Genomic DNA, 19,708 nt, shown 5'->3' with positions numbered 1-19,708 from the left:
TCCCAGTAATTATGTGTCTCCCCTCCAGGTCTCGCTGCTGAAATTGCGTCTGACAAAGCAGTCAGCGTTAATGGGTGATGGGGTGTCGCGCGCATTCCTTGGTGCCCAAGCTCTGCTGTTTGGCAGCTACAGGGAGGCCGTCATCTGTATCCCGGTATGTGCTACATCAGCGGTGATGTCATAGGTTTGACCAAAAATTTATGTAGGAAACTGTCCGGCTTCTGGACGCCAGCATTACATGTAAACAACTCAGCTGATGTAGGGCTACAAAAAAATGGCGCTAAAGGGTTTCTGTACTTTTAAACATTTATGACGTGTCTAAAATAGGCGATCAATGATGGCACCCCTACTAATCTCAAAAACAAAGGGGTCATGGCCTCTTCAGAGTTTAAAAGAGAGGGGGAGGCCTTTTGCTCTTTGCTGTGGACCCCCTATGAGATTGAGTTTGATTTAATAGGCACCCTCAGAATCTGTAATGGGAGGTCCGGGACATGTATCCCACCTGTAATTATCATGGGAAGCATAAAGAGCACTTTACTTATTTATATTTCTAATGGAACAACATCTCCAGCCATCACGTCATGAATTATAAACAGGAGAAGACCTCCATGCTTTCCCAGGCATGATCATTTCTTCTTAAAGGTGCAGTAACCCCACGCCGTTTACACCTCCCAAAATGAAAATATTATATTGCTAGCCTTATAGGATTGTTTGTTTTTTTGAGAAGTTCTAGTTAAGTTTGCCATAAATATGTTGAAAAAGTGAACGATGGTAATATGTTGCCTGGTATTATTATGGGAGCACTGTATGGCAGTAATGTGGGTACTGCATGGTTTCGTTACGTGGGCATTGTCTGGCAGTATTATGTATGCACTACTATATGGTGGTACCAATTGGTCACTGTCTGGCGTTATGTAAGCACTATAAGGAAGAATCAATCAGTCACTGTCTTGCGGTATTATTTAAGTCCTATATGGCAGTCACTGTCTGGCAGTATTATAGGAGGACTATAAGGCAGAATTTATCGGTCACTGTATGGTGATATTATGTATGTACTATATGGCCTTATCACGCGGCCACTGTCTGGCGGTATTATGTAAACACTATAAGGCAGAATTAATCGGTCACTATCTGGCGATATTATGTTAGCACTATATGGCATTACCAGCGGTCCCTATCTGGTGATAATATGTGAGCTTTATATATCAGTACCAAGTGGTCACTGTCTGGTGGTTTTATGTGTACATTGTATGACCCCCTACGTGCACACCTTATATTGTAGTCATTTTACAGTGCAATTGCTGGGTGTGTGACCTACACAAACGTCCAGTGGGTTACATTAGAATGGCAGCTGTGTCCACATTATATATTTTCCTGCGCCTGTTATTATTATTACTAGTGATTTAGCCTCCTTATTGCGGTACTGCAATATGTGGGATTGATGAGGTTACTGCGCTGATGTTTTATACTTGGACCTGTCTTATATCTATTGTCTCCAATCTTGCCTATTTTTCCCAATATCTTGGGCATTCACCATCTGTTTCTTATCCATTCAGGGGGAACCAATTACTTTCAGCCAGGACGCATTTCTGAATCATAAATGCAGCTCCATGAGGACGTTCCTGCAGAACGCCGTACACCTACAGCTCTTCACACAGGTCTGGAGGATGTTATACAAAATGACCAATGCTCTATATTACATGTTTAACCCATTAAAACTAGGCTGCATAATCCAAACTGTCTGTGGGTATGTGGCCGCACCACCGCAGAGCACCCAAGCAATACAAAGTCCAGCACAAGGGTACCTAAATAGTCCAGACAGTGGCAGAGGCTTAGCACGGATGGAGGTGGGTGCATCAGGTTGCGCCAGATGTGGCGGATGACAGCAGGTGCAGCAGGTTGCGCCAGATGTGGCGGATGACAGCAGGTGCAGTAGGATGCGCCAGATATGATGGACGACAACAGTTGCAGTAGGTTGCGCCAGACATGTCGGATGACAACAGGAGCAGCAGGACACGACTCGAATCACTAACAGGCTCAGGAACAATAACACAGCACGGGATACAGGTAGCAGGGCACGGAACACTGGGAACACGGTAAACACTAAGGGACCATTTGCAAAGACTAACATGGGAATACTAACACCGCTTTGGCAAGGATCAGAAGGGCAGGGCCCTTTTTATAGTCCAAGGTGATCTGGGAATATTGAATTATTTACATATATGCGTGCTGGCCCTTTAAGGCTGGGAAGCAGCGCGCACGCGCCCTCTAGTGAGCACTACGGGACAGAGCGGACGCATGTGGTGGCATCTCCGGGGAGGGAGCCATCGGCAGGAAGAGGAAGATCTGCGGGAGGCAGGTAAATGGAGGTCGCGCTCCATGGCCGCGGCCGTAGCATAAACCACAAGGAGGCGCTATAAATCTGCAGTTGACATCTCGGTTAGATTGCCAGCACCTCACAGATTCTGGCGGTAGTTGTTTTTTCTTCTAGCCCCCACGGTTCCTGATATGTCGGTGCCATTAATTTTGGTGCCCGATATGCAGTTGAGGCCTTTGACGGTCAAGTGGGAGGTTACCCCTTGGCAAGTGACTGGTGTTAACCGCCCACTTGACATTCTATTGCTTTCCAGTAGGTAGCGTTCTCCTGGCATCCGCCAAACCCAGATTCCTCCATCTGACTCCCAGATAGTGAGCTGTGATTTATCCCCCTAGAGATCACGATGCTCCGGAGTCCAGTAGTGACGTGCTTTACACTTCAAGAAGCAGTGTGGATCTCTGTAGTTAGTGATACAACAGAGGATAGGTCATCTTTATGTGTCATGCACTTCAGCACTTACAGGTGATCAGGGCAGAGCTAACAGATAATAATAACACTTACAGGTGACCGGAGCAGATCTAGCAGATAATAATAACACTTACAGGTGACCGAGTCAGATCTAGCAGATAATAATAACACTTACAGGTGACCGGAGCAGATCTAGCAGATAATAATAACACTTACAGGTGACCGGGTCAGATCTAGCAGATAATAATAACACGTGCAGGTGACCGAAGAAGATCTAGCAGATAATAATAAGACTTACAGGTGACCGAAGCAGATCTAGCAGATAATAATAACACGTGCAGGTGGCCGGATCAGATCTAGCAGATTTTAATAACACTTACAGGTGATCGGGGCAGATCTAACAGATAATAATAACACTTACAGGTGACCGAAGCAGAATTAGCAGATAATAACACTTACAGGTGATCGGGCAGATCTAACACATAATAATAAGACGTACAGGTGACCGGAGCAGATCTAGCAGATAATAGTAGCACTTACAGGTAACCGGTGAAGATCTAGGACATAATAACACTTACAGGTAACCAGGGCAGATCTAGCAGATAATAATAACATTTACAGGTGACCGGGCAGATCTAGCAGATAATAATAACACTTACAGGTAACCGGGGCAGATCTAGGACATAATAACACTTACAGGTGACCATGGCAGGTCTATTAGATAATAATAATACTATTCATGAACGACAAAAAAGACACAAAGCGCACATAGTGCATCAAACAATACAAGGGAAAATAGGTGAGCGGTATTCGGAATATGCTGACCTGGTTATGTTGTACTGCGAGTACAACATCCGATGATGCGTGAGATGTGCCCAAGGGGTTAACGAAAAACAGGTGGAATGCAGCCTTGGTACTGGTCTAGAAAAACGGATACTCAAATTTGGCGCAACCACAGTAGAAAATATTCGGCGATATCGTCAATCCAAATGTACGACTTTGAAACGCGTTGTCGTTGTGCATCTAATAAAGCTATCTGCCTACACCGTGGAACCTAGCTGTTCTTTTGGATTGACAATATCGCCAAATATTTTTTACTGTGGTTGCGCCAAATTTGAGTATCCGCTATCTCTTATTAGATAATAATAACAACACTTCAGGTGACCAAGGCAGATCAGAAATTTCACAAACTGATTTTTGGAAACAGTGCCAGGTTTAAAGCCACTCCGTACGACCCATACTCCTAGCAATGATTGTCTATGGAGATTACACGACTGTGTGCTGGATTTTATGCACCTATTTGCAATGGGTGTGGCTGAAACACCTGAACTCAGTAATTAGGAGGGGTCCACATACTTTTGGCGTTATTGTGTATTATTATTCAGTAATTGTTGTTATTCTAATGCTTATTGTTGAAAACATTTGATGTATAATATAATGACTTTCCCCTCTTAGTTCATCGACAATCGATTGGAGAAACTGAATTCTGGAGAAGATTTCACAGACGTGTTTGAGCAGGAAGTTACAAACTGCGGCCTGTCAGGTACCATCCTCGAACCGGGACTTACTGCCTTGGCTTTCACTTCAGGACTCTCAGATTTCCTTCGATTTTCATAAATATAAGGATCAGTTCACACGGCGGATTTTGCATGGCGGCTCCCGCCGCAAAACCCACCACGGAACTATTCTGCCCTCATTTTGATATCAATCGGAGGTTCGGCCAGAATTTGCCCGAAGATCGAGCAGGGCGCTTCTTTTTCCCGCTAGCTGATTATTTAAAAAAAAAGAAGGGTCCGACTCCCATTGAAATGAACGGGAGGCGGAATTTTGCGGCGGAATCCTCCGCAAAATTTTCTATGCCTGAACATACCATAGGGGTCACGGCCTTGTAAATCTGCCATCACTGATAAGCCACGTGTGAATGTCGTGTTTGTTGCTAATTCTTTTCATTTATTTTCAGGAGCTTCCAAATCTTATCAGATGTGGCTGGAAAACCTCAAGGTAATATAACATTAATGGAGAGGAGGCGTTTTATATTAACCCCTTTCCGTCGCAATCATTTTTCGTTTTTCCCTACCTGTATCCCAAAAGCCATAATTTTGGTATTTTTCTGTCGACATAGCTGTATCAGGTCTTGTTTTTTGCGGAATGAGTTACATTTTTCGACGGTACCATTCTGGAGTACATATAGTTTCGTGATTAACTTTTATTAACTAAAAAAATACAGCTATTCCAGCATAGTTTTTCGCGTTTTAAATTTACGCTGTTCACTTTGTGGCATAACCTGTTAGCGACACATGACGTCTATGCTCACCATGAACGGCTGGACGTTGCTCCATCATGACGTCATGCTGATCACGTGGGCACGCTTGCGATTAGGAGCGGGACAATGGCTGTAATACTCAGCCGCAACCCCACTCTAACGGTAGAGATTAGGGAAAGCACTGATCTCCGCCGTTATCCTCTTGAATGCCGCGATCGCAGCTGATCACGGCATTCATAGGGAAAATGAGAAGGGGGATTTTGGATGCAGTTTTTAATCACGACCTGTGAATGGACCCTTAATTTATATAATAGTCCCTCATTCACAATTACACTGATATCCCCATTATTATTGGGAATTACTGCCTGTTGTAACATTATAATTTATTTAATGTTGTCTGTCCATATTTTTACCCCCAGAAAGGAGGAGGCACATTGATCAATAACATGAAGAATCGCACTCATCCCACAGTTAGGAACATGCTGAGATATGTAAGTCGAGGAGTGCTTGGATTTTTGGGGATGAAACAACTACTGACATGTGCCGAACTAACCTGGTATTAACATTATTAATCATAGTTTTAATGTATAGTGTTTTTATAATGTATTTTAGGCCAAGGGACAAGCCAGAACAGGTCTACAGGGAATGAAGCGGCGCATCAAACACAAGGTGAGCGCCAACTAACCATCCTGAAGCACCTACATGGAGAAATGTCACCTCACTTACAAAACACTGATCACCAGTGGTTTAATGTCAAAGTCCCTGGTGTCCAGTCCTTCGGCGCTTCCGTCCCTGGTGGCCAGTCCTTCGGCGCTTCCGTCCCTGGTGGCCAGTCCTTCGGCGCTTCCGTCCTTGGTGGCCAGTCCTTCGGCGCTTCCGTTCCTGGTGGCCAGTCCTTCGGCGCTTCCGTCCCTGGTGGCCAGTCCTTCGGCGCTTCCGTCCCTGGTGGCCAGTCCTTTGGCGCTTCCGTCCCTGGTGGCCAGTCCTTCGGCGCTTCCGTCCCTGGTGGCCAGTCCTTCGGCGCTTCCGTCCCTGGTGGCCAGTCCTTCGGCGCTTCCGTGCCTGGTGGCCAGTCCTTCGGCACTTCCGTCCCTGGTGGCCAGTCCTTCGGCGCTTCCGTCCCTGGTGGCCAGTCCTTCGGCGCTTCCGTCCCTGGTGGCCAGTCCTTTGGCGCTTCCGTCCCTGGTGGCCAGTCCTTCGGCGCTTCCGTCCCTGGTGGCCAGTCCTTCGGCGCTTCCGTCCCTGTTGGCCAGTCCTTCGGCGCTTCCGTCCCTGGTGGCCAGTCCTTCGGCGCTTCCGTCCCTGGTGGCCAGTCCTTCGGCGCTTCCGTCCCTGGTGGCCAGTCCTTCGGCGCTTCCGTCCCTGGTGGCCAGTCATTCGGCGCTACGGTCCCTGGTGGCCAGTCCTTCGGCGCTTCCGTCCCTGGTGGCCAGTCCTTCGGCGCTTCCGTCCCTGGTGGCCAGTCCTTCGGCGCTTCCGTCCCTGGTGGCCAGTCCTTTGGCGCTTCCGTCTCTGGTGGCCAGTCCTTCGGCGCTTCCGTCCCTGGTGGCCAGTCCTTTGGCGCTTCCGTCCCTGGTGGCCAGTCCTTTGGCGCTTCTGTCCATGATGTTATGCTTCTTATTGTATCTTGACTTATTTCCGCATCAGGATCAACAGATGCAGCGCGCGGGTTCATTTAAAGAGGATGGAACTCCTACTCAGAACCACGAGAAATTACAGAACCGGCTCCCCATTACACAGCACTTTGGACAGGTAAGCGAACATCCCAGTAAATGCATAGCTGACCCTAGACACAATGATTTAGCTTTAATACCGTTAATGTTAATCATCAGATGGTGTAGCTCTATGCTCGAAACAAGATCCTGGACTATAGGATCCCAGACTAAAAAGCTTTTGTGTGTATGTGTGTAAGGCCCCACAGAGCGGTATTGATGCGACCAAAAAACTCACCAGCATGCTGATTGGTACGGTTGTCAAATCGCTTGCTAATGGCGGTGTGGTGTTGCGGGGAAAACTGCTGGTTACCTGCAAAATTGTGTGGTCTTAAATTCTATTCAATGATGACCGCACGATTTTGAAGGTAACCAGCAATTTTTCTTGGAACGCCGCACGGACATTAAGAGCAATTTGCCAGCTGCGCCAAACAGAATGCTGACACAGTTTTCGGACACCTCATGGGGCCATACCCTGAATCTATCTATCGTGTATATCTAAATAAGAGTAAGTGGCCTCCGTTTATTTCCTTACATTTACTATAAATTTATTTCTTACATGTTTTGCAGTCTCGTCCCAGGAGACCGGGAAGGAAGTTCACAGAAGGAGATTGCTGGGAAAACCAAGTGTGAGTGAACAGTTCTGGAATTCAGTAATTAATCCGGCATGTCACAGACAGGTCCACAAAAACCAAACAATAAATGGTATAATCCAGGTTTTATATTTTTTTTTAGGAATTTACTAAGGACACTAATAAGAATTACCTGCAGGTCATTCACATTCGTGTCCTCAATCCCCCCCCCCCCTAGCCCCCACACTATCTAAAGTTTCCCCCAATGGCAATTTCAGAACCGCCTTCGAGATTGGCAGATCTGTAATAACCGTCCTATTAAATCATTGTATTTTCTCTCAGATATGGCAAAGTAGAGAAAGAGGTGGATGCTGGACCTAGTGAAGAGGACTTCCCGCTTCTAGATGAGGGGATGGATCTGCTAAATGAAATTTTCGAAACTCTAAATACAAGAGCTCCGGATGAGGGACGTGCCTTATACGGAGCACATAGCTTGGACTGCTTCAATCTAGACGATAGTCGTTACTTCACACGGGTGAGAAACGACGTATATTAAAGAAAAGGGCGACCAAACCCTTACCTACTGAGTTAGCGAAATATATGCAAATAATTATTAACAGATTATTTTTATGCCCTCCAGTTCCATTCTATATGCGTCCCTAGTGATGAGGACCTCCAGTTGAGTTTGAGCCAGCCTAGAACTTCCAATCTCTGGTACCTGCCGGAAGTCGATGAAGGGTCAGTAGACTACAAAGAACCTGACATTGAGGTCCCTTCATCAACATCTGAGAGCTCGTTGAATACCTCAGAGATGGCGGTTGTCACTTCACCTATCCAAGAAGCCGCGCCAGAGACAATAAAGGGCACTGTTGGACCTTCATTACCAACAACTGTCCAGAGTCCTGAGGTATCTTCCACTATACCACAGACCACTGCACAGTCTTCAGAGATTACAACATCATTTCTTCAGGTTAGTTTGTCAATTCCTATGGTCAAACCAGAACAAAAAGCAATTTCTCCAGCTCCGGTGTCAGATATTATACCTATCTTGAGTGAAGAGTCCATAAAGCCTGTAGAACCAAGCATGGCCAGACAGGTTACAAGGGCTACAAACACCACAAGTGAAACTCCCCTCAATGCATCTGGACAAAGCGTCCGTTCAGCAATCTCTCGTTTTCAGGCAGGTCCAATTGACCCAAGGTTAGTATGGACGGGCAGTAAGAAAGAATCCATAGAGGCCCAAAGAGTAGGAGGTCATCCTTGGGCGTTTAGCACAAGGCCCACCTCACAGATCTACTGTAGCCCAAAACCAAGCGTCTCCACTTATAATACTCGCCCGGCTTACCATAGGACTCAGAGCACGCCGAAACTAAGCGTAACCAAAAGCCCCACACCAAACATCCCTAAACCCATCATTCAATTAGATAGTGAAGCGAGAGATGACGCTCCAAGCAAAGTTCTGCCTCCACAACCTATCGACTTGAGCACGTCCTCTCTTCCCAAAGTTTCAGAACTGAAGAAAAAGTTTGAGTCTTAAAGAAGTTGTCTCACCAAGACAACCTCTTTACAAAGAAGCTGGCGATTAGCCATTTGCCAGAAGTCCGACTTATGCAACCCTAGTGAATAGCTGATATCTTCAAGAGTAGTTGGGGCCCATACGCTGGAAAGGTACTATTAGAAATGAACGATCCTTTGATAGCGGCTCTCCACTGATGCTCTGAGGGTCCGGAGAACGGCTCCCCCCTGTATTACATCCATATGTTCTAATAGGGCATATGGAGAGGAGCCAATTGAGACAACCATTTTAAGACGTGTTTGTATGTATTTAAATGGTACAAGAGAGAAAATTGAACAGACTTTTATTGCAAAGAGTAAGAAACATAAGTTGTGTATATTATTCAACGCAAAATATTCTGTAATGTTTTCTAAAAATAAAAGCGTTGTGGCATTACTCCCCCTCCAGCATGAAAAGCTCGTGTCCTGGGGCAAGAAACCTAACAAGAACTATAGTTTTTCACATCTGTACTGACGTCCAAATACAAAAGTTTTTCAGTAGTATTTAAAGGGGTTGTCTGCGACTGTAATATTGATGGCCCGTCTTTAGGACAGACCTCATGCCCCGCACCTCACAACCTAAAATTAATACAGACTTCCCCTAAAGAGATACCCTCCAGAGCCCTTGAACTAATACAGAACAATACTTCAGACACCTCCTAAATAAAAACCCCAGTCCAGACTACTATTCCCTTATACACACCCCAGACCAGACCACTATCCCCTCATGTACACCCCAGACCAGACTACTATCCCTACTATTCCCTTATACACACCCCAGACCAGACTACTATTCCCTTATACACACCCCAGACCAGACTACTATTCCCTTATACACACCCCAGACCAGACTACTATTCCCTTATACACACCCCAGACCAGACTACTATTCCCTTATACACACCCCAGACCAGACCACTATCCCCTCATGTACACGCAAGACCAGACTACTATCCCTACTATTCCCTTATACACCCCCCAGACCAGACTACTTTTCCCTTATACACACCCCAGTCCAGACGACTATTCCCTTATACACACCCCAGTCCAGACCACTATCCCCTCATGTACACCCCAGACCAGACTACTATCCCCTCATGTACACCCCAGACAACTATCCCTACTATTCCCTTATACACACCCCAGACCAGACTACTATTCCCTTATACACCCCCCAGACCAGACTACTATCCCCTTATACACACCCCAGACCAGACTACTATTCCCTTATACACACCCCAGACCAGACCACTATCCCAACTATTCCCTTATACACACCCCAGACCAGACTACTATTCCCTCATGTACACCCCAGACCAGACTACTATCCCCTCATGTACACCCCAGACCAGACTACTATCCCCTCATGTACACCCCAGACAACTATCCCTACTATTCCCTTATACACACCCCAGACCAGACTACTATTCCCTTATACACCCCCCAGACCAGACTACTATCCCCTTATACACACCCCAGACCAGACTACTATTCCCTTATACACACCCCAGACCAGACCACTATCCCAACTATTCCCTTATACACACCCCAGACCAGACGACTATCCCCTTATACACACCCCAGACCAGACTACTATTCCCTTATACACCCTCCCAGACCAGACTACTATTCCCTTATACACCCCCCAGACCAGACTACTATTCCCTTATACACACACCCAGACGAGACTACTATTCCCTTATACACCCCCCCCAGACGAGACTACTATTCCCTTATACACACCCCAGACCAGACTACTATTCCCTTATACACACCCCAGACCAGACTACTATCCCCTTATACACCCCAGACCAGACTACTATTCCCTTATACACCCCCCAGACCAGACTACTTTTCCCTTATACACCCCCCAGACCAGACTACTATCCCCTTATACACACTCCAGACCAGACTACTATTCCCTTATACACCCCCCAGACCAGACTACTATCCCTACTATTCCCTTATACACCCCCCCAGACCAGACTACTATCCCCTTATACACCCCCCAGACCAGACTACTATCCCCTTATACACCCCCCAGACCAGACGACTATCCCCTTATACACACCCCAGACCAGACTACTATTCCCTTATACACCCCCCAGACCAGACTACTATTCCCTTATACACCCCCCAGACCAGACTACTATTCCCTTATACACCCCCCCCAGACCAGACTACTATTCCCTTATACACACCCCAGACCAGACTACTATTCCCTTATACACACCCCAGACCAGACTACTATCCCCTTATACACACCCCAGACCAGACTACTATTCCCTTATACACCCCCCAGACCAGACTACTATCCCTACTATTCCCTTATACACCCCCCAGACCAGACTACTTTTCCCTTATACAACCCCCCAGACCAGACTACTATCCCCTTTTACACACTCTAGACCAGACTACTATTCCCTTATACCCCCCAGACCAGACTACTATCCCCTTATACACACCCCAGACCAGACTACTATTCCCTTATACACACCCCAGACCAGATTACTTTTCCGTTTTACACCCTCCTGACAAAGACTACTATCCCTACTATTCCCTTATACACCCCCAGACCAGACTACTTTTCCCTTATACACACCCCAGACCAGACTACTATTCCCTTATACACACCCCAGACCAGACTACTTTTCCCTTATACACCCCCCAGACCAGACTACTATCCCTACTATTCCCTTATACACACCCCAGACCAGACTACTATTCCCTTATACACACCCCAGACCAGACTACTATTCCCTTATACACCCCCCAGACCAGACTACTTTTCCCTTATACACCCCCCCAGACCAGACTACAATCCCCTTATACACCCCCCAGACCAGACTACTATCCCTACTATTCCCTTATACACCCCCCAGACCAGACTACTATCCCCTTATACACCCCCCCAGACCAGACGACTATCCCCTTATACACCCCCCAGACCAGACTACTTTTCCCTTTTACACCCCCCTGACAAGACTACTATTCCCTTATACACCCCCCAGACCAGACTACTATTCCCTTATACACCCCCCAGACCAGACTACTATTCCCTTATACACCCCCCAGACCAGACTACTATTCCCTTATACACCCCCCAGACCAGACTACTATTCCCTTATACACCCCCCAGACCAGACTACTATTCCCTTATACACACCCCAGACCAGACTACTATTCCCTTATACACCCCCTAGACCAGACTACTATCCCTACTATTCCCTTATACACCCACCAGACTACTTTTCCCTTATACACCCCCCCAGACCAGACTACTATCCCCTTATACACACTCCAGACCAGACTACTATCCCCTTATACACACCCCAGACCAGACTACTATTCCCTTATACACCCCCCAGACCAGCCTACTATCCCTACTATTCCCTTATACACCCCCCAGACCAGACTACTTTTCCCTTATACACCCCCCCAGACCAGACTACTATCCGCTTATACACACTCTAGACCAGACTACTATTCCCTTCTACACACCCCAGTCCAGACGACTATTCCCTTATACCCCCCAGACCAGACTACTATTCCCTTATACACACCCCAGACCAGACTACTTTTCCCTTTTACACCCCCCTGACAAGACTACTATCCCTACTATTCCCTTATACACCCCCCAGACCAGACCACTTTTCCCTTATACACACCCCAGACCACACTACTTTTCCCTTTTACACCCCCCTGACAAGACTACTATCCCTACTATTCCCTTATACACCCCCCAGACCAGACCACTTTTCCCTTATACACACCCCAGACCAGACTACTATTCCCTTATACACCCCCCAGACCAGACCACTTTTCCCTTATACACACCCCAGACCAGACTACTATTCCCTTATACACACCCCAGACCAGACTACTTTTCCCTTATACACCCCCCAGACCAGACTACTATCCCTACTATTCCCTTATACACCCCCCAGACCAGACCACTTTTCCCTTATACACACCCCAGACGACTATTCCCTTATACACTCCAGACCAGACTACTATTCCCTTATACACCCCCCAGACCAGACTACTTTTCCCTTATACACCCCCCCAGACCAGACTACTATTCCCTTATACACACTCCAGACCACTATTCCCTTATACACCCCCCCAGACCAGACTACTATTCCCTTATACACACCCCAGACCAGACGACTATTCCCTTATACACACCCCAGACCAGACTACTATTCCCTTTTACACACCCCAGACCAGACTACTTTTCCCTTATACACCCCCAAGACCAGACTACTATCCCCTTATACACACCCCAGACCAGACTACTATTTCCTTATACACCCCCCAGACCAGACTACTATTCCCTTATAAACCCCCCAGACCAGACGACTATCCCCTTATACACACCCCAGACCAGACTACTATTCCCTTATACACCCCCCAGACCAGACTACTATTCCCTTATACACCCCCCAGACCAGACTACTATTCCCTTATACACACCCCAGTCCAGACGACTATTCCCTTATACACACCCCAGACCACTATCCCTACTATTCCCTTATACACCCCCCCAGACCAGACTACTATTCCCTTATACACACCCCAGACCAGACTACTATTCCCTTATACACACACACCAAACCAGACTACTATTCCCTTATACACCCCCCCAGACCAGACTACTTTTCCCTTATAGACCCCCCCCAGACCAGACTACTTTTCCCTTATAGACCCCCCCAGACCAGACTACTATCCCCTTATACACACTCCAGACCAGACTACTATTCCCTTATACACCCCCCAGACCAGACTACTATCCCCTTATACACCCCCCCAGACCAGACGACTATCTCCTTATACACACCCCAGACCAGACTACTATTCCCTTATACACCCCCAGACCAGACTACTTTTCCCTTATACACCCCCCCAGACCAGACGACTATCCCCTTATACACACCCCAGACCAGACTACTTTTCCCTTATACACCCCCCAGACCAGACTACTATTCCCTTATACACACCCCAGACCAGACTACCATCCCCTTATACACACCCCAGACCAGACTACTATTCCCTTATACACCCCCCAGACCAGACTACTATTCCCTTATACACCCCCCAGACCAGACTACTATCCCTACTATTCCCTTATACACCCCCCCCAGACCAGACGACTATCCCCTTATACACCCCCCAGACCAGACGACTATCTCCTTATACACACCCCAGACCAGACTACTATTCCCTTATACACCCCCAGACCAGACTACTTTTCCCTTATACACCCCCCCAGACCAGACGACTATCCCCTTATACACACCCCAGACCAGACTACTTTTCCCTTATACACCCCCCCAGACCAGACTACTATTCCCTTATACACACCCCAGACCAGACTACCATCCCCTTATACACACCCCAGACCAGACTACTATTCCCTTATACACCCCCCAGACCAGACTACTATTCCCTTATACACCCCCCAGACCAGACTACTTTTCCCTTATACACCCCCCCAGGCAAGACTACTATCCCCTTATACACACTCCAGACCAGACTACTATCCCCTTATACCCACCCCAGACCAGACTACTATTCCCTTATACACCCCCCAGACCAGACGACTATTCCCTTATACACCCCCCAGACCAGACTACTATTCCCTTATACACCCCCCAGACCAGACTACTATTCCCTTATACACCCCCAAGACCAGACTACTATTCCCTTATACACCCCCCCAGACCAGACTACTATTCGCTTATACACCCCCCCAGACCAGACTACTATTCCCTTATACACCCCCCAGACCAGACTACTATCCCTACTATTCCCTTATACACCCCCCAGACCAGACGACTTTTCCCTTATACACCCCCCCAGACCAGACTACTATCCCTACTATTCCCTTATACACACTCCAGACCAGACTACTATTCCCTTATACACCCCCCAGACCAGACTACTTTTCCCTTATACACCCCTCCAGACCAGACTACTATCCCCTTATACACACCCCAGACCAGACTACTATCCCTACTATTCCCTTATACACCCCCCCCCAGACCAGACGACTATTCCCTTATACACCCCCAGACCAGACTGCTATTCCCTTATACACCCCCCCCCCAGACCAGACTACTATTCCCTTATACACCCCAGACTAGACTACTATCCCTACTATTCCCTTATACACCCCCCCCAGACCAGACTACTATCCCTACTATTCCCTTATACACCCCCCAGACCAGACTACGTTTCCCTTATACACCCCCCCAGACCATACTATCCCTACTATTCCCTTATACACCCCCCAGACCAGACTACTTTTCCCTTATACACCACCCCCCCCAGACCAGACTATTATCCCCTTATACACACTCCAGGTCAGACTACTATTCCCTTATACACCCCCCAGACCAGACTACTTTTCCCTTATACACCCCCCAGACCAGACTACTATCCCCTTATACACCCCCCAGACCAGACTACTATCCCCTTATACACCCCCCCAGACCAGACTACTATCCCCTTATACACCCCTCCAGACCAGACTACTATCCCCTTATACACCCCTCCAGACCAGACTACTATCCCCTTATACCCCCCCCCCCCCCCAGACCAGACTACTATCCCCTTATACACCCCTCCAGACCAGACTACTATCCCCTTATACCCCCCCCCCAGACCAGACTACTATTCCCTTATACACCCCCCAGACCAGACTACTATTCCCTTATACACCCCCCAGACCAGACTACTATCCCCTTATACACACCCCGAACCAGACTACTATCCCCTTATACACACCCCAGACCAGACTACTATCCCCTTATACACACCCCAGACCAGACTACTATCCCTACTATTCCCTTATACACCCCCCCCCCCCCGACCAGACGACTATTCCCTTATACACCCCCCAGACCAGACTGCTATTCCCTTATACACCCCCCCAGACCAGACTACTATTCCCTTATACACCCCAGACTAGACTACTATTCCCTTATACACCCCAGACTAGACTACTATCCCTACTATTCCCTTATACACCCCCCCCCAGACCAGACTACTATCCCTACTATTCCCTTATACACCCCCCAGACCAGACTACGTTTCCCTTATACACCCCCCCAGACCATACTATCCCTACTATTCCCTTATACACCCCCCAGACCAGACTACTTTTCCCTTATACACCACCCCCCCAGACCAGACTACTATCCCTACTATTCCCTTATACACCCCCCGACCAGACGAGTATTCCCTTATACACACCCCAGACCAGACTACTATTCCTACTATTCCCTTATACACCCCCCCCAGACCAGACGAGTATTCCCTTATACACACCCCAGACCAGACTACTATTCCCTTATACACCCCTCCAGACCAGACTACTATCCCCTTATACACACTCCAGACCAGACGACTATTCCCTTATACACCCCCCAGACCAGAATACTATCCCCTTATACACACCCCAGACCAGACGACTATTCCCTTATACACCCCTCCAGACCAGACTACTATTCCCTTATACACACCCCAGACCAGACTACTTTTCCCTTATACACCCCTCCAGACCAGACTACTTTTCCCTTATACACCCCTCCAGACCAGACTACTATCCCCTTATACACCCCAGACGAGACTACTATTCCCTTATACACACCCCAGACCAGACTACTATTCCCTTATACACCCCCCAGACCAGACTACTATTCCCTTATACACCCCAGACGAGACTACTATTCCCTTATACACACCCCAGACCAGACTACTATTCCCTTATACACCCCTCCAGACCAGACTACTATCCCCTTATACACCCCAGACGAGACTACTATTCCCTTATACACCCTCCAGACCAGACTACTATTCCCTTATACACACCCCAGACCAGACTACTATTCCCTTATACACCCTCCAGACCAGACTACTATTCCCTTATACACACCCCAGACCAGACTACTTTTCCCTTATACACCCCTCCAGACCAGACTACTATCCCCTTATACACCCCAGACGAGACTACTATTCCCTTATACACCCTCCAGACCAGACTACTATTCCCTTATACACCCCCCAGACCAGACTACTATTCCCTTATACACCCCCCCAGACCAGACTACTATTCCCTTATACACACCCCAGACCAGACTACTATTCCCTTATACACACCCCAGACCAGACTACTATCCCCTTATACACACCCCAGACCAGACTACTATTCCCTTATACACCCCCCAGACCAGACTACTATTCCTATACACCCCCCAGACCAGACTACTTTTCCCTTATACACCCCCCCAGACCAGACTACTATCCCCTTATACACACTCCAGACCAGACTACTATCCCCTTATACACACCCCAGACCAGACTACTATTCCCTTATACACCCTCCAGACCAGACTACTATCCCTACTTTTCCCTTATACACCCCCCCAGACCAGACTACAATCCCCTTTTACACACTCTAGACCAGACTACTATTCCCTTATACCCCCCAGACCAGACTACTATCCCCTTATACACACCCCAGACCAGACTACTATTCCCTTATACACACCCCAGACCAGATTACTTTTCCGTTTTACACCCCCCTGACAAGACTACTATCCCTACTATTCCCTTATACACCCCCCAGACCAGACTACTTTTCCCTTATACACACCCCAGACCAGACTACTATTCCCTTATACACACCCCAGACCAGACTACTTTTCCCTTATACACCCCCCAGACCAGACTACTATCCCTACTATTCCCTTATACACACCCCAGACCAGACTACTATTCCCTTATACACACCCCAGACCAGACTACTATTCCCTTATACACCCCCCAGACCAGACTACTTTTCCCTTATACACCCCCCCAGACCAGACTACAATCCCCTTATACACACTCCAGACCAGACTACTATTCCCTTATACACACCCCAGACCAGACTACTATTCCCTTATACACCCCCCAGACCAGACTACTTTTCCCTTATACACCCCCCCAGACCAGACTACAATCCCCTTATACACCCCCCAGACCAGACTACTATCCCTACTATTCCCTTATACACCCCCCAGACCAGACTACTATCCCCTTATACACCCCCCCAGACCAGACGACTATCCCCTTATACACCCCCCCAGACCAGACTACTATCCCCTTATACACCCCCCCAGACCAGACGACTATCCCCTTATACACCCCCCAGACCAGACTACTATTCCCTTATACACCCCCCAGACCAGACTACTTTTCCCTTATACACCCCCCCAGACCAGACTACTTTTCCCTTATACACCCCCCCAGACCAGACTACAATCCCCTTATACACCCCCCAGACCAGACTACTATCCCTACTATTCCCTTATACACCCCCCAGACCAGACTACTATCCCCTTATACACCCCCCCAGACCAGACGACTATCCCCTTATACACCCCCCCAGACCAGACGACTATTCCCTTATACACCCCCCAGACCAGACTACTATTCCCTTATACACCCCCCAGACCAGACTACTATTCCCTTATACACCCCCCAGACCAGACTACTATTCCCTTATACACCCCCCAGACCAGACTACTATTCCCTTATACACCCCCTAGACCAGACTACTATCCCTACTATTCCCTTATACACCCCCCAGACCAGACTACTTTTCCCTTATACACCCCCCCAGACCAGACTACTATCCCCTTATACACACTCCAGACCAGACTACTATCCCCTTATACACACCCCAGACCAGACTACTATTCCCTTATACACCCCCCCAGACCAGCCTACTATCCCTACTATTCCCTTATACACCCCCCAGACCAGACTACTTTTCCCTTATACACCCCCCCAGACCAGACTACTATCCCCTTATACACACTCTAGACCAGACTACTATTCCCTTCTACACACCCCAGTCCAGACGACTATTCCCTTATACCCCCCAGACCAGACTACTATTCCCTTATACACACCCCAGACCAGACTACTTTTCCCTTTTACACCCCCCTGACAAGACTACTATCCCTACTATTCCCTTATACACCCCCCAGACCAGACCACTTTTCCCTTATACACACCCCAGACCAGACTACTTTTCCCTTATACACCCCTCCAGACCAGACTACTATCCCCTTATACACCCCAGACGAGACTACTATTCCCTTATACACCCTCCAGACCAGACTACTATTCCCTTATACACCCCCCAGACCAGACTACTATTCCCTTATACACCCCCCCCAGACCAGACTACTATTCCATTATACACACCCCAGACCAGACTACTATTCCCTTATACACACCCCAGACCAGACTACTATCCCCTTATACACACCCCAGACCAGACTACTATTCCCTTATACACCCCCCAGAACAGACTACTATCCCTACTATTCCTATACACCCCCCAGACCAGACTACTTTTCCCTTATACACCCCCCCAGACCAGACTACTATCCCCTTATACACACTCCAGACCAGACTACTATCCCCTTATACACACCCCAGACCAGACTACTATTCCCTTATACACCCTCCAGACCAGCCTACTATCCCTACTATTCCCTTATACACCCCCCAGACCAGACTACTTTTCCCTTATACACCCCCCCAGACCAGACTACTATCCCCTTTTACACACTCTAGACCAGACTACTATTCCCTTATACCCCCCAGACCAGACTACTATTCCCTTATACCCCCCAGACCAGACTACTATCCCCTTATACACACCCCAGACCAGACTACTATTCCCTTATACACACCCCAGACCAGATTACTTTTCCGTTTTACACACCCCAGACCAGACTACTTTTCCCTTATACACACCCCA

The 19,708-nt window shown here is 47.8% G+C and overlaps 1 protein-coding gene across 1 annotated transcript in view; it reads left to right on the top strand.

Moving 5' to 3' along the window:
• Positions 1-9,282, top strand: part of DENND1C (DENN domain containing 1C) — a 48,035-nt gene extending 38,753 nt beyond the window's left edge. Inside the window, exons 13-22 of the mRNA XM_075859554.1 lie at positions 29-154; positions 1,557-1,658; positions 4,241-4,328; positions 4,746-4,786; positions 5,468-5,539; positions 5,661-5,717; positions 6,696-6,800; positions 7,331-7,389; positions 7,675-7,867; positions 7,973-9,282. Of these exons, the coding sequence (XP_075715669.1) occupies positions 29-154; positions 1,557-1,658; positions 4,241-4,328; positions 4,746-4,786; positions 5,468-5,539; positions 5,661-5,717; positions 6,696-6,800; positions 7,331-7,389; positions 7,675-7,867; positions 7,973-8,869 (1,740 nt within the window). The 3' untranslated portion in view covers positions 8,870-9,282. The remainder of the gene's footprint in view (positions 1-28; positions 155-1,556; positions 1,659-4,240; positions 4,329-4,745; positions 4,787-5,467; positions 5,540-5,660; positions 5,718-6,695; positions 6,801-7,330; positions 7,390-7,674; positions 7,868-7,972) is intronic.
• Positions 9,283-19,708: the final 10,426 nt, after the last annotated feature.

This window comes from Rhinoderma darwinii, chromosome 3 (genome assembly GCF_050947455.1).
Source record: "Rhinoderma darwinii isolate aRhiDar2 chromosome 3, aRhiDar2.hap1, whole genome shotgun sequence".
In the NCBI taxonomy this organism is placed as follows: domain Eukaryota; kingdom Metazoa; phylum Chordata; class Amphibia; order Anura; family Rhinodermatidae; genus Rhinoderma; species Rhinoderma darwinii.
The sequence above is the reverse complement of the archived record's forward strand: the minus strand, read 5'-3'. Positions and strand labels throughout refer to the sequence as shown.